This window comes from Trachurus trachurus (genome assembly GCF_905171665.1).
Source record: "Trachurus trachurus genome assembly, chromosome: 21".
Taxonomy (NCBI): Eukaryota; Metazoa; Chordata; class Actinopteri; order Carangiformes; family Carangidae; genus Trachurus; species Trachurus trachurus.
The window spans coordinates 32,608,345-32,624,691 of record NC_139899.1 but is presented as its reverse complement, the minus strand read 5'-3'; the positions used below and the strand labels follow the sequence as shown (position 1 = coordinate 32,624,691).

Genomic DNA, 16,347 nt, shown 5'->3' with positions numbered 1-16,347 from the left:
GTCTGAGACCCAAACCTAGATAAGGGATTAAGCCGGGATATGTTGGTTGTCCTGGCTGAATTTAGCCTCAAGTCGGTTGTTCGAAAGCAGGCTAAATCTATCCTGGTCAAGTTACTATGGTGATTTATTCTCTGCAGCTATAGCCTGCTCCAGACCATAATAACAGCCAGGCTTAGTTGATTCTGTTGTCTTTATCTGTGAAGTCAGCAGTCACTCTGATCAGAAATCAATGTGTTTCATACAGTTATTCCATGTTCTGATGTACATATTGGCCTGATTTCTAACCAAACAAAATACATTTACAAATCTGTGTCCATCTATGATATTTTATGACCACTAGTAGCTATATATCACTGGCTTCTCATAAAAAGCAATGGAGCAAAAATGGCATATAGATTTATTTTTATTTTTTTTATAAAATGTTAATATATTGGCCTAAATATTGGTTGAGGTAAGAAAATGAGAATAAAATTGAGTGACTGTGAGCAACCACCTTCCAAATAATTTATACACCTCATGTGAACATTGTTATCAGCCATTTATTGAAGCAGCAGACTGCATAATGTTCTTATATTTAGCCTACCGGTAATTCATTTTCACCTGTTGCACTTTTGGCCACTTTTGCTGTATGAACTTCTATTACTTGTTATGTATTTAAGATTATAAGGAATTTGTGCAATGAATCAGCTTCCACTGCTCATCATTTAGGCAAAGTGCACAACTGTTCATTTGTGAAAGGAACTTGAGCTGTGATTATAGTTTTGGATTATTCCATCAGTCCACAGTTGTCCGCTGCGCTCTCTCTGAGCTTAGACAGCGGTGCTTTTTTTTTTTTTTTTTTTTAAAGAGGTGAGTCACCTGACGTCAGCATTAAGTTCCTGTTGAACTCCTGTTGATTGGAGGAAAGTAGCCACACCTGTCCTCTCATCGGTGAATCTGTGGTCAATCTCTGTGGTCTACTGACGAGAGAAGTTCCACCTGGCTTGACCAAGCCGCTGCTCCTCAGCCTGGATCAGCGTTAGTGCAACCAATTAAACCAAGATGCGCCGATCAGACTAAGGCCTGTACTGCGAAGCCAGTTTAGTGGGTTAGCGAGGTATGTTGAGTGTAAAGCCAGCCTCTCCTGAGGCCTGTACTGCGAAGGAGGCTCAACATACCTAGGCTTTGTGCTCAAGATGCAGCTCAACAAACCCTCAAGTCCGCAATCAGAGCTAAACGGTACTGTGACGGTGGTTATCATTTTAATTAGTCAAGTCCGGCTCTCAGCTTTGTGCTCTGCGCGCGTTCACATAAAAGGGGGCGTTTGACGTCATATTATTCTACTTCCGCACGAAATGGATCCACAACGGGCTGATTTCAGCCAAGACGAGTGCAATTGTTTTAATGGAGAGAGTATGAGCGATATTTTAAAAAAGCACGATCACAGCCTGAAGCAACAGTGTTGCTGCAAATATGACAAGAGAGGAGGCTGCTTTTAATTTTTCTGACAGCTCTTGCACTACTTTTAAATATGAAGCTTTATCCATATAAACTAGAGCAACATCAACTGTCATTTTAAATTGTGTTTTATATTGTTATATATTTCACTGATCGCAATTATAACGCGAGTGTGTGTTTTATTGGAAGCGAGGCTGGATAGGTTACAGTGAGGTTTTTTTAGGTGCTGTAGCTACAAGCAAATCTCATAAACAAAGACCTTTTTAAATGTGAAAACAGCCGAGACTTATTCAAGATTTGCGTTTGGGCAACACTGAAATATAACAGGTGACACATCGGAATTAATTTATTCACATTAAGTTAAATTATTAACTTTACCGATTATCCATCTGATTATCTGTCCTGCTGTGAGCGAACAACTTCTATCAGTGGTGACTGACTGTATATAAAAGTAAAATATAGGCTATAGTCATATAATGAGTTCCTGACGCTCAGCTCAACGAGTGAGGAGGCGGAGACTCAGCGGAGACGCTCAGAGAGAAAGTCAACAGCAGCGATCAGCTGATCTCTCCCTCCGTACAAACGCTCCGTTCTGATCCAGCTCCACTGGACTTTCAAAGTAAAGGTGCCGCCAGCTGTAAATGAGTTAAAATAGTGAAACAGCGGCGCTTTTATAGCCGGTTTTATGATTAAACTCGGAACATAACCTGGTCGGGACCAGGTTATGAGCTAAGCATAAGTTACCATGGTGATCTAGCCTCGTTAAAAGACAGCCACCGTCGCAGTACAGGAGAGGCTGGCTTTACACTCAACATACCTCGCTAACCCACTAAACTGGCTTCGCAGTACAGGCCTCTGTACTGCGACGGTGGCTGTCTTTTAACGAGGCTAGATCACCATGGTAACTTATGCTTAGCTCATAACCTGGTCCCGACCAGGTTATGTTCCGAGTTTAATCATAAAACCGGCTATAAAAGCGCCGCTGTTTCACTATTTTAACTCATTTACAGCTGGCGGCACCTTTACTTTGAAAGTCCAGTGGATCTGGATCAGAACGGAGCGTTTGTACGGAGGGAGAGATCAGCTGATCGCTGCTGTTTACTTTCTCTGAGCGTCTCCGCTGAGTCTCCGCCTCCTCACCCGTTGAGCTGAGCGTCAGGAGCTCATTATATATTAGACTATAGCCTATATTTTACTTTTATATACAGTCAGTCACCACTGATAGAAGTTGTTCGCTCGCAGCAGGACAGATAATCAGATGGATAATCGGTAAAGTTAATAATTTTTAATGTGGCCGTGAATAAATTAATTCCGATGTGTCGCCTGTTATATTTCAGTGTTGCCCAAACGCAAATCTTGAATAAGTCTCGGCTGTTTTCACATTTAAAAAGGTCTTTGTTTATGAGATTTGCTTGTAGCTACAGCACCTAAAAAAACCTCACTGTAACCTATCCAGCATCGCTTCCAATAAAACACACACTCGCGTTATAATTGCGATCAGTGAAATAGCCTATATAACAATATAAAACACAATTTAAAATGACGGTTGATGTTGCTCTAGTTTATATGGATAAAGCTTCATATTTAAAAGTAGCGCAAGAGCTGTCAGAAAAATTAAAAGCAGCCTCCTCTCTTGTCATATTTGCAGCAACACTGTTGCTTCAGGCTGTGATCGTGCTTTTTTAAAATATCGCTCATACTCTCTCCATTAAAACAATTGCACTCGTCTTGGCTGAAATCAGCCCGTTGTGGATCAATTTCGTGCGGAAGTAGAATAATATGACGTCAAACGCCCCCTTTTATGTGAACGCGCGCAGAGCACAAAGCTGAGAGCCGGACTTGACTAATTAAGTTGATAACCACCGTCACAGTACCGTTTAGCTCTGATTGCGGACTTGAGGGTTTGTTGAGCTGCATCTTGAGCACAAAGCCTAGGTATGTTGAGCCTCCTTCGCAGTACAGGCCTCTGGTCAAGCTTGCGCTTGCTCAGTTAGCCTGGATTTCTTTATTCTATTTTTGTGCAATACCAGGACTGAGACTCAGAAGCTCCAGGACGTCTTGTCTCGTCTGATGTTGTTGATGTTTGTTTGTTTGTTTGTTTGTTTGTTTGTTTGTTTGTTTGTGCCAGATACTCTCACTGTGCTCATGTGGTTGGAGAGAAGCTGGTGCTGGTGGGCGGAGTCTGGCTGCATGACGACGGCGTGCCGGGAGTCGCCGTGATCGACCTGGAGACCCGGAGCAGCGTGGAGCTCCGACTGGACACGGTGAGAGAAACACACGACCCCGACTCAGTCACACGACCCCGACTCAGTCACACGACCCCGACTCAGTCACACGACCCCGACTCAGTCACACGACCCCGACAGGACTTGATGAAAAAACAGAGTGGACGCGCACATCACACCAGCGAGGGCAGGTGCAGAGTACAAAAAATGAGCAAAATAGAAAAAAACAAGAGTACTCGCAACTCTGCAGGACTCAGCGTATCAATTTATTGTAGTGACGTACGTTTCGAGCAGTGTAGGTGTGCTCTTCGTCAGACAGTAGGATAGCTATCAGAAGCCATCTTAAATACTAGTAGTCACATGACTTGATCAGGAGAGGATAACAGCAAGCAGCCTCAATACCCTGACCTTAAAGCAGAAGTGAGTGATCCGGTCGTTTTCGCTAATGCTGCGTTCCAGGCAGGCTTTTGAAATCGTAAATTACAGCTTCAAGTCACAACTTACGACTTTGTAGCGTTCCAGGCAACCCACTCGTGTTTTTCCGACCTGTTTTACCGGTGAAAGTCACTATAACGGCCACTCGTAACTTCCGACCGGTGAACTCGTACCAGATCGAACTGGTACCACTTCACGGTCGGAAAAATACGAGTTTCCTTGAACGCACCATAACAGTCCTCGTCGCTACGTCACCACATTCACGGCGTTCCTTGGCTGCACACACAGCCCTGCATGCTGTTCTCTCTCCTCATTGGATAAAAACTGTAGGATACGATAAATGTTTTCTCCTTGACTCAGAGCAGAGCAGAGTGACTGACAGACCCGTGTTTCAGACCAAACACTCTATGTAAGTGATTGCTGTCGGAAGATATAACTATTTAAGACTTATATTAACACAAAAATATCACTTACTTCTGCTTTAATATTCTGCCATCAGACAAGAAGTCGTCATTATAGACCGAATCTCCTTGTTGTTTATAACTACTTCCGGGTAGAAAACCTGCACGTAATTTGAATGAGAACAGTAGTAACAAACGAGAGGTTAGCTATATAGTATATCATGTTTTTCACGCCCTATCACCGTTTAGACAAATCTGAAATGATTGAAGAAACATAACTATTTCTCTGTGTGTGTTTTGTGTTGCTATGTGTTATGCTATGGTATTTATTCAGTTTGGGGGAATCACAGTGTCTAGAAAGCATCAGTGGCTCAGCTGACAGGGACAGCTAACGGTAGCTAAGCTAACGGCGGTAGCTAAGCTAACATCAGTAGCTAAGCTAACACCAGGACGTCAGCTGTTAAAACCCTCCCGTTGTGGGACACGACATGAAACTACTCCAGTTAGCTCAGTCATGTTGGAACTCAGATATCCGCTGGAGAAAATATTTTTTCATGGAGCGTTTATTGAGTCACTGAGTTATTAAAGTTAAACAGGTAGCTAACCGTTAGCCAGGCTAATCTATGATAACCATGACTAATTACAAAAATGTGCACACAGAATTAGTAATGTTTGTCCAATCATTGGTTTTATAAACTTTACAAACATCAGATTAGTCTAAACGGCGATATAGTAACATGAAAAATTAGATATAGCGAAACTCTCGTCCGTCACTATTGTTCGAATGCTGGTTTTCTACCAGGAAGTAGTTGTAAACAACAAGGAGATTCGTCCTATAGGATGGGTGTAGTAACATCTTAAAGTGCAGTATTCATAGTAAAAAATGACAATGAATATACACCAAGTCATGATATAAGTAACAGTCATGATAGAAGTACCAGTCAACCCTGAAAAGAAGAAATACAAGAGCTCATAAGAAAGGTCTGATGCCCATCTCTTCATTGAGACCTTTGGGAGAGACTGTGTTAGGAGTGTACATCCAAAAGAGTTCCCGTTTGAGGAGAAGATGGGATGGATTCCTACACAATGTACCTTTAAGAACTAAAACTAATAAAAACTAAAATGACAGTTTGACACAACGACTACTTTGTGTAGTTTTTATTAGTTAGGGTCACCTGACCGTCTGCTGTGTCCCGTTCAGAGCGCGGTGCCGTGGCCTCTGATGCTCCACTCGTTCTGCTCCGAGCTGCTGGACCCGGAGCAGCCGGAGCTGGTTCTGCTGGGAGGAGGAGGGAACTGCTTCTCCTTCGGGACTCACCTCAACCCCCAGGCCGTGACCGTGAACCTGAGACCTGCGCTGAGCAGCTGAGGTGTGTGTAGGGAAATATAACATCTGTTTTATTTTTCCCAAATTCAGTTTTTTCCATTTTAATTTTTGGAAACTTCGGGGGGGGGGGGTATTCTTATTTTGATTTACCCTCCCACCAATAAAAACAGATTAGCCTATTCAGGTCATTTGAGAGAGAGACAGTCAGACAAACACAGAGACAGAGAGAATCATCGCAAAGTCAAAAATAGTCAAAAAATTAAAAGGTTCAAAAGAGAGTTCTGCTTGAAAATGTCTCCTTCACTTTAAACCCGTTTTTTCTCAGAATTATCCTCCCGGAGAGAAAACATGCTGTATTCAAATGAGGATAACTAAAAAGTGGAACATGCTATGAACTCAGTTTTATTCCTAGTGAAAGTAGAGAGTCCCCTCTTTCATTTGAGATATCCTGTGTCATTTTAGTCATAGCACAACATATTCTGTGGCTGTGTGAAAAGTAGTAAAAATTCTCAAAAGTGCTGGCACTGAATAAGTTAAGAACAAATACTGCATGATGCAACATAACACTGCTCTATCCACCACTTTATTTTCCCATGATCCATTGCGTCACACCACAACGGAAGTCGGTTTTAGTAGCATTCTAGCGAGCGGTTAACTGGTAGCGTTAGCCACCGGTGTAGGCACCAAATGTGGGGGCTCCGGGCTGCCAAAACCGTTTTGACTAAATCTGATGTTTGTTAAGTCTATAAAATGAATTACTGAACAAACATTACTATTTCTGTGTGCACGTGTTTGTAATTAGTCATGGTTGTCGTAGTTGTTAGCTTTGCTGCTGCTGACAGCTAACAGCAGCAGCAAACTAACACCAGGATGTCAGCTGTTAAAACCCTCCCGTTGTGGGACACGACATGAAACTACTCCAGTTAGCTCAGTCATGTTGGAACTAGGATATCCGCTGGAAAAAATATTTTTTTCATGGGCCGTTTATTGAGTTATTGTTTATTGACACTGCTAACGGCTAACGGCTAGCAGCTAACGGTTAGCCCAGCTAATCTAAAATGTTTGTTCAACAATTCGTTTTATCGACTTCATAAACATCAGAGTAGTCACAACGGTGATATAGTGACGTGAAAATGTGACATAAAGCTAAAACCTCGTCCATATTGTTCTCATTAAAATGACGTGATGATTATAAATAAAGTCATCACGGCCGATGTCTATCAACCAGTCTATGCTATCAACAATACAGTAACGGTGGAATGGAGCGTCATGGCGACACCCAGCATCATTCTCCGGAAAGTGGTGGATAAGAACTTCAAGTACCAACAGAATATTAATGCTGATGAGGTTTAAACTGTTTCCAGTGAAGTAAATGAGTTTGTTGATCGGTTTGAGGAGGAGACACAGTAAACCACGTCGCTCTGCTGGACAGGTGTTTTTATTTGAGACCTCAGACAATCAGAGTCCAGTAGAGACTGTGTTTGGATGGAGGAGGTGGGGGAGGGGGTGAGGGTGGGGGAGGGGGTGAGGGAGGGGCTCATTCAGTGATGCGTCTGAAGGACTGCACCATGGGGCTGATGGCGCCCCAGTCTCCAGGCTTGCGGTACTCGCCCTTCTGCAGGAAGTACTGGCGGCCGCGGTAGTTGGGGTGTTCGTAGAAGACCCAGCAGCCGTCCAGCACCTTGAATGAATGAATGTATTTTTATTTTCGAACATGTATAAAAAAAATAATATATGTAACTATTTATTATATATTTATATATATATATATATATATCGGCTGTAGAGTGGTTACAACCTTGCAGGACTGGATTTCCCTCCAGCGCAGCTTCTCCAGCAGCGACGGGCAGTCCTCGGTCGCCTCGAAGGCCTGGCCGCCGAAGTCGGCCTTCTCATACAGCTGCATCTTATACAGAGCTCCGCTGGTCTGCAGGGGGGGAGGAGGAGGAGGAAGAGGAGGAGTATTTGCTTCATGTGTCGTAATGTTACATAATTATACATGATTATCTCATAGCGTGGTGAATGTGCAGGTCACAACTTGTCCACCAGAGCGTTGTGGAGTTGTTGGATTGTGTATTTGATGAGTTTGATGAGGGACAGGTTGACCTGTACCGTTCACCTCCATTGTGTTCACTGCAGCAGCTCACGTCTCTTATTGTCAGAGAAACAATCACAGTATTATGGTTGTCACGACTATTATGCATTAATTAATTTCACAACACTATGAAATGTGTAAAAAAAAATCAAATATAGTAAAATATAATTACATTACTAATCATATACACAAAACATTCCATTAATAAAGGACCAATTATTAATCCTCCAAGTGTTTCAGTCATTATTTAGCATCTATACCAGATGTTCAATTTTATTTTAATCCTTTTTTTATTATTCAAATGACACTCTAACATTTAAATTCCTACCAGCTCAATGTTACGTTTTTTTTTTTTTTTTTCGTTTTGTGCGAGTTTCGCTGATCTGCCGGTACGGAAAGTGACGAAAGTGGAAGTGGAATATTTATGAATGATAATTAATTGTGGTGGTTAATTAATTGCAAACAGGTAATGGTGACATCTCTAGTTAAATAACAGAGTGCGATGTCGTTATTAAATGTTAATAAGCTGCTCTCTCCCTCTCTCTCTCTCTCTCTGGACTCGTGATCTGATTGATTTTTGCATGTTAATGGTGTGAGGCCTGGAGCAGTGGGTCAGTTGGAGCCGAGTCCGGCCGCAGCGCTCCGTGACCCGGGGGTCGACTCGGCTCCACTGACTCCGCCCCCCCCCTCCTGCAGCAGCAGCCTCCTCTGTGCTGTGGCCGCGGCTGCTGCTCCGTCTCACCCAGTGGTGTAGTCTAATGCTTTGTAGTGGGTAAACGGCTTTTTAGGTGGTAAACTGTACATACTTGTATCACATAGACCGGTGGTTCTCAACACAAATTAGACCACGGACCCCCATTGGACAAAATTTTGAAGGAAATACACAAACAATCAATGTACGTTTAAATTAGGCGTACATTTTTGAAAGATTATAGAGACATTTCTGGGGAAAAAAGTGGTAAGATTTAACAAATAAATAAATAAAAAAAAAAAGTTTAAGATTTTTTTAGGAAGCGGTGGTAAAATTAAAAAAAAGATTTCACAAAAAATTGTAGAAAAATGTGGTAGAATTTCTCTCTCAAAAAAAGGGGAAAACAATAATACAAAAAGGGGTAAAATTTCTTGAAAAAAAAGTAAAACATTTTTTTTTTAAATTGAGAAAAAAATGGTAAAATTCTAGAAAAAGTGTTAAGATTTCGCAAAATTTTTTTTTAAGATTTCGCAAAAAAATGTAGAAAAATGTGGTACAATTTATCTCTCTTAAAAAAGAGGGGCAAACAATAATACAAAAAGGGGTAACATTTCTTGAGAAAAATATGAACAAGTAAAAAAGACAAATTGAGAAGAAACTGGTAAATTTCCTTTAAAAAAAAATCTACGAAAAGTGGTAAAATAAAAAAAATAAAAAAATAAAAAGTCAAACAATAATTAAAAAAGTGATAATATTTCTGAAAAAAAAAGTTAAAAATTCTAGGAACAAGTGGTAAGATTTCCCAAAAAATGGTAGAAAAATGTGGTACAATTTCTCTCTCTCAAAAAGGGGGCAAACAATAATACAAAAAGGGGTAAAATTTCTTTAAAAAAAAATAATAACAAGTAAAAAAGAAAAATTTAGAAGAAACTGGTAAAATTTCAAAAAAAAAAAAAATCTACGAAAAGTGGTAAAATAAAACAAATTTAAAAATAAAAAGTCAAACAATAATTAAAAAAGTGATAATATTTCTGAAAATAAAAAGTTAAAAATTCTAGGAAAAAGTGGTAAGATTTCACCAAAAACTGTAGAAAAATGTGGTACAATTTCTCTCTCTCAAAAAGGGGGCAAACAATAATACAAAAAGGGGTAAAATTTCTTGAAAAAAAAAAAGAAAAATTTAGAAGAAACTGGTAAAATTTCCCCCCCAAAAATCTAGGAAGTGGTAAAATAAAAAAGAAAAGAAAAGAAAAGTCAAACAATAATTAAAAAAGTGATAACATTTCTGAAAAAAAGTGAAGAAATTTGAGGAAAAAGAGGTAAAATTTCAAGAAAAAGTTGTGGACCCTGAGTATAGCTACTACTGAGTATATCTGATATCACACAGACTTACAAAGTGGATCATCTTGCAGGAGCTGAGGCGGTCGTTGAGGCCCATCCAGCGCTGGTACTCGGGGTACTCGCCGCGCGTCAGGACGTACTGGTAGCCCATGTAGTTGGGCCGCTCGTACACCACCCAGGCGCCGCTCTCCACCCGGATCGAGTTGCAGCGGCTCAGGTAGCTGTGGAAGTCCGAGCAGTCGCTGTCGCACTCGTAGCTGCGGCCCTGGAAGTTCTTGTCCTCGTAGAAGACGATCTGGAGGACGGAGGAGAAGACACGAGACTCTTCATTTCATTCCATTTACTGTTTAGTATAGGGCTGCAACTAACGATTATCTTCATTATCGATTAATCCATTAGTTGTTTGGTCAATAAAATGTTAAAAAATGTTAAAAAATGTCATTCAGTGTTTCTCAAACCACCAGACATCGTCCTCAAATGTCTTGTTTTGTCCACAAACCAAAGAGAGACTCAGTTTATTGTCATAAAGGAACAAAGAAACCAGAAATATTCACATTTAAGAAACTGAAATCAGAGAATTTGGACTTTTTTTCTTTAAAAAAAACTACTCAAACTGATTATTAGATTATCAGAATAGTTGACGATTAATTTAATTATCGATTATTGTGCGATTAATCGATTAATTTTTGCAGCTCTATAGTTTATTAGACAACCCAATGCACGTTAATGAACAACCGATGCGCATACATGACATCATGCAAATATGCCGGATTCAGCTCCGAGCTATTTTCCATCCGTAGTCGACACATTAAAAGACAGACAGACAGACAGACAGACAGACCATAAAGAATAGATACATAATAAATACCATAAATATAAGAGAAGACACAATATTGGCAGCAGTCGTACAATAAATTGCAGTAAAATAGAATAAGACACATTAAGACATAAGAGCGACAGTAGAACTGTATCAGATGCTGGACAGTATTTCATTCATGGCTCCTTCAAAATAAAAGCCTCACTCACCCTGCCCATGTTGGATGAGTTCTGGTTCTGGTTCTGGTGCTGGTTCTGGTGAAGGGTGGTGGTGGTGGTGGTGGTGTTGGTTCCCCTGAGGTCTCGATGTTGCCCCTGCCTCCCTCGCCCGCTGCCTATTTATACCCCCCCGCGTTCCCACGTTCATAAACAGCAACAGTGGAGGCCAAAGGGCAACAATCGCTTTGTCATGAAAATGAGATCCAAAAATTGAGTCAGTGATTTCTAGCTGCTATTCAGTTTTTCTAGAAAAGCGAGGAAGGATTACGGAATAATGGCCGGGCCGGGCCACGGTTAGCAGCCGGCCGGCCATCGACCCCCCCACTGTGTCTCTCCTGGCTCGGTCCGGTGCCCCCCGCCCCCCCCTCTTCCCTGGCTCCAGCACCGGCACCGTGACACCGATGCCAGCTCAGGACTTCTGTCTGTCGCCTCAGGGATCAAACAGTAGAAACACACTCTGGTGTAGTTTTACATGGATGTGACATTGCATTTACTTTACTGCAATGTAACATGGTGTAACACTTTTCCTACCAATCTTAGACAATTAGAAAATTAACAAAAGAAAATGATACGTGCCATATCTCGCTCCGGCTTTAAAGGGATAGTTCAACATTTTGGCAAATTGGCCCATTGCCATAATCCCTATAGTCATAGCAGTAGGTTCATTACCTTTAATTGTAGGTGTAAGCTATTTTCAGTACGGCGGAGCGCAGCAGCTGGCTGCTCAGAGCTAGCCTGACTCTCGCCAGACCCTTGTAGTTCCGCAAAGCTCCACCAGAGGCGCTACGCTCAGCTTCACACAAGGGTCTGGACTCGAGGCCAATGCAAACTTCTTCCCCGGAGCAAAAAATAATGAACCAATCAGGATCGCCGGGCGGGACTTTCTGAGGTGTGACGTAGCGCTGAAGCGACTGTTTGAGTCAAACAACAATGGCGGCTCGCAGTGAGGAGTCGTGCGTTGGCATTGATTCTGCTATTTCAACTGTTTTGTCGAATCTATCGAATATTAATTCTTTGAAAGATGAACAGAGAACGATGTGAGTGGCTGAAGTAGCACGTCATTCAAGATAACGGACAAGTGGTTTATCCAATCACATACAAGATTTTTTTACAAGGCCCTGCCTTCTGAAATGAATCGCCTATGGAGCAGTCCCAGACCCTTGTGTGGAGCTCAGCGTAGCTTTGCGGAACTACAAGGGTCTGGCGAGAGTCAGGCTAGCTCAGAGCTACGCTATGGAGGCTAATGGAATTTCTTGGTTTCCCTCATTAAACTCATCAAATTCAACATCCCAAAACTCCACAGCGCTTTTGTAGACAAGTTGTGACCTGCACAACCACCACGCTATGAGATAATGACGGAACGATACGAAACGGAGCCGTTTTCGAGGTAAATACAGGGTAAATACGGAGACTGCTTGCTGAAAAACTGTCCCTGAACGCAACGCGCATCAGCGGTTTTGTATGAATTTACCTCGAAAACGGCTCCGTTTCGTATCGTTCCGTCATTATCTCATAGCGTGGTGGTTGTGCAGCTCACAACTTGTCTACAAAAGCGCTGTGGAGTTTTGGGATTTTGTATTTGATGAGTTTGATGAGGGAAACCAAGAAATTCCCTTAGCCTCCATAGCGTAGCTCTGAGCAGCCTGCTGCTGCGCTCCGCTGTACTAAAAATAGCTTACACCTACAATTAAAGGTAACGAACCTACTGCTATGACTATAGCGATTATGGCAATGGGCCAATTTGCCAAAATGTTGAACTATCCCTTTAACACTCCCACACGTCCACTCTTCCATAGTCTTCATCTCTCGAGGCTCACAGAATTCAACATCCATCAGAACGCAACAATGATTTACCAAGTTGTAGCTACATAACCTGAATCCTAAACTGTCTCTGCTCATCCCAGTCAGCAGCCCTGTGCATGGCCACCATACCAGACATTTACACCTCATTTATGGAAAAAAGAGAGGTTTAAAACGCACTAGCCCATGTATCACCACCAGGGGGCCGCTGGTCTGGAATGGGCTGGATAAGAGTCTGAAATCAGCCAATATTATATTTTTTTATTTTCCAACATTCTCATTCATAATCATAACAAAACAAGTGACAAACATCATTCACACACACAAAGATAATCATAAAAAGAAAAACAACCCACCCCCCCCTCCCCCGTCCCTCCCTCCCACCCACCCGCCCCGAGGAGCCGTCCCACTAACACATTGGTCGCATACGCCTCTACCTACATAAATACCACATGGCTTGAGGCATATAAATAGAGAAAGAAAGAAAAAGAAGAAGACAAGAAGACAAGAAAAGAGAGAGAAAATAAAAGGAGAAGCATTTCTTTGTAATAATAAAAAAATATATATAAATGTATAGACACACATCCATGCAAAAAATAAATGGTGATAAAGTTAAAATAAAATAAACAAACTCCATTCAAAAAATAACTTATGATAATAAAATTAAATAAAGGTGGCAAGAAAATTGATGAAAATAAATAGGTAAATACATAATCAAAAAATATACAACAAAATAATGCTAAATTCATTTTGTGTCATTCATATACTCCAGATATTTCCCCCATTTCAAAAGGTACAGTTCCATTTCATCTTGTATCCTGTGTGTCATTTTTTCGTATGCTGCTATTTTTCCCAGTTCTACCATCCATGCCTGGAACGGAGGCTCTCCAGATTCTTTCCAGTTCCTCAAAAGAATCTGTCGACCAATCATAATTGCAGTCTGTATCCACTGTTGAATAGGTTTAGGGAAGGCAGCAAGCCCCCCACCATCTCCTAATATGTACAGTTTCGGGCAAAATACAAAATCTTTTTTCACAACACTAACAATAGCACAATTAATCTTTTTCCAATATTCTTTAAGCTTAGGACAGGACCATAGCACATGTACCATTGTACCTTCTTCTTTCTCACATTTCCAACATGTAGGTGTGTCTTTTAAACCAAGTCTATACAGTCTATTTGGGGTCCAATAGAAACGGTGCAGTATTTTAAATTGCATGAGCCTGACTTTCAGGTCTCTTGACATAAATCTTGAATTACCACAGACCTTAATCCATTCTTGTTCATCATACACAACCCCCAGATCTCTTTCCCAGGCCCGTCTCAGGGCCATCACCCCGGCCTCACCATCACATTCAACTAGCATCCTGTAATACTTGGCTGCTTCATGACCTTTGCCCAATATCTGGAGAATTTCAGTAGGCTTATTTGCTGATTTTGGGGGATGAGAGCTCAACCCAAAAGTCTTCTGTAGTAGATGATGCAATTGGAAATATCGCCAGAGTTGATTTTGGGGTAGGTCATACTCTTGTCTAAGAGCATCAAATGTTTTAACTGTATTGTTATTATTATATAGATGCTCTAAATTAAAAATACCTCTTTCCACCCATTCAAAGGTGCAACTTCTTAACTCATATTTATCATCGTAATCTGGGTATGTCTGTTTGATGTCTTTGTCTATTTTGAGTTATTGATTCGTCTTGTGATTGTATGTCATGTTTTGTTTGGTAATATGTATTGTCTCATTGTCTACGTGTATTCTGTGATGTGTGTTTTGTCTTGTTTTCTATCATGATTTGACATATGTATGAATATGTAATACGTTAGTATTACCTTTGAGGCTCCCGCCATGAGCTTTAAATAGCTTCTTGGGAGACCTGGCGCTTCACACATCTGCTTCCCTTCTTTTCTGCTCCGTCTACTAATGAAATACTGAAAAAAAAAAAAATACTGAATACTGAATATTGGATCATTATCACTCATAAACACGTCTCTAATATAAGAAAACAAAAGACTTTAATGGTTAAAATGCCGCTTCAAACAGACACATGTATCAGAGTTGATCATGAACACCTGTACTAACTAATGCAGCTGTTTTCACCTGCCCAGGGACAGGTGGAAAGTAGCTAGCTAGTGAGCTAAATCCGGTACAAGGCATCTCTTCTCATTTCGAGACTAATGTTATTTTGTACATTGTCCCTGATACAAATAAACTTATTAAACTGAACTACGGTAAATGTAGAACCTCTAGAAAGCAGAAAACTGGGTCACATTTTCCCATAATCCCCGTAGGCGGACCTTATTTCTCAATTTTGAAGCCTTAACAGCCATGTTTTTTTATTCTGCCACACAGCAGATTGGACTCAGCACCCCCCAATTAACACAAACACACTTTTAGTAGGCAATTCTTTTTTATAAATTCTGCCTAGTCCAAGATGGAGCTTAAAATCTTTTATTTTTTATGGATGATAAATGTTATTTTTGTAATATTTCTGTAATGGTTTCTTAAGACATTAAAGTAAATCAACTGATTTCTTGGTTGAGTGCATCTCTGCTTATGCCATAGCCTACTTACAAAACAAAAAAGCTATTTCAAGAAATGAAAGGTACGTAAAGTCAATCAAAATTTCTTTAAGAAATAAAGAAATAAAATTAAAATGCATATAAGATATTGAATAAGACAAACAGACCTGTAGTCCTAGAGGATTATAAATGATCAAAATCTTATAGGAGGATAAGGTTTTTGAACTAGAGGTCCTTTGGACTTTTAGAACAACCTATAGGATTTTTGTAGTAATTTATATTGTTAGGACTACAGTAATAGGACTTTATCCTATAGGACTGGTTCAAAATCAAGTAGAATTTTTAATTGGACATTTCTAATAGAATCCTGTAGGACTTTTGGACTAGGGAAGGGTTTCATTGATTTACCTGGAAACAAGGTTTAGCTACGTTAAACCAGGGAAAAAAAACAGAAATGTAGTTAATGTGGATCAGATCAAGTTGTAATCTGAATGCCAAGTCCCCATTCACTTTCACCATGACAACTACATGTCTGTTTATTGGGTTGAGGTGTTCTCGAGGTGTTAATAAAATAGAAAAGGCTCGACTGAAACATTAAAAAAACACCAGTATTGAAGAAGAGAACAGTTCTTTAAATGCACCACATGTTCCATGGTTTTACAGTGTATCATTTCTATAATGTTCACTTTTTGTTGATTGATGATGAACTGAAGTGCATTTACACTTTTTCACTCTAAAACTGTAGAAAACTAAAATAATACACTGATATTGATTAAAATATTGAAAAAGAGTGTTTCGTGTTTAACTTTATATCTTTTGGAGATCATTTCATCTTGACATGAACATGAAATATTTCAGTCTGTGTGTTTTGAATCTATATATATTACATGTGTTTCACTGTTTGAATTGAACCAAACTGACATAAATGAACTTTTCCATGATATTCTGATTTATTGATTTATGCCCCTGAACATGACATGATAGATTTTTGTTATTCCTTTTCTTCTTTAATAAACTAATAAAAGTGAAGAGGAAAA

General features: G+C 40.3%; 2 protein-coding genes across 2 annotated transcripts in view; one reads left to right on the top strand and one right to left on the bottom strand.

The window, feature by feature from the left end:
• LOC311004385 (tRNA wybutosine-synthesizing protein 4-like) overlaps window positions 1–10,147 on the top strand; it is a 28,498-nt gene extending 18,351 nt beyond the window's left edge. The window contains exons 13-15 of the mRNA XM_083996437.1: window positions 3,566–3,701; window positions 5,700–5,868; window positions 10,024–10,147. Coding sequence (XP_083852563.1) covers window positions 3,566–3,701; window positions 5,700–5,867 — 304 coding nt within the window. The 3' untranslated portion in view covers window position 5,868; window positions 10,024–10,147. The remainder of the gene's footprint in view (window positions 1–3,565; window positions 3,702–5,699; window positions 5,869–10,023) is intronic.
• LOC311004383 (gamma-crystallin S-like) lies at window positions 7,363–10,295 on the bottom strand (the record flags this gene model as incomplete). The annotated part of the gene is made up of 3 exons (XM_083996435.1): window positions 10,005–10,295; window positions 7,624–7,752; window positions 7,363–7,506 (listed from the first exon to the last, which is right to left on the bottom strand). The coding sequence occupies exons 1-3, from the start codon at window positions 10,101–10,103 to the stop codon at window positions 7,363–7,365; spliced, it is 372 nt and encodes a 123-aa protein (XP_083852561.1). The 5' UTR covers window positions 10,104–10,295.
• Window positions 10,296–16,347: the final 6,052 nt, after the last annotated feature.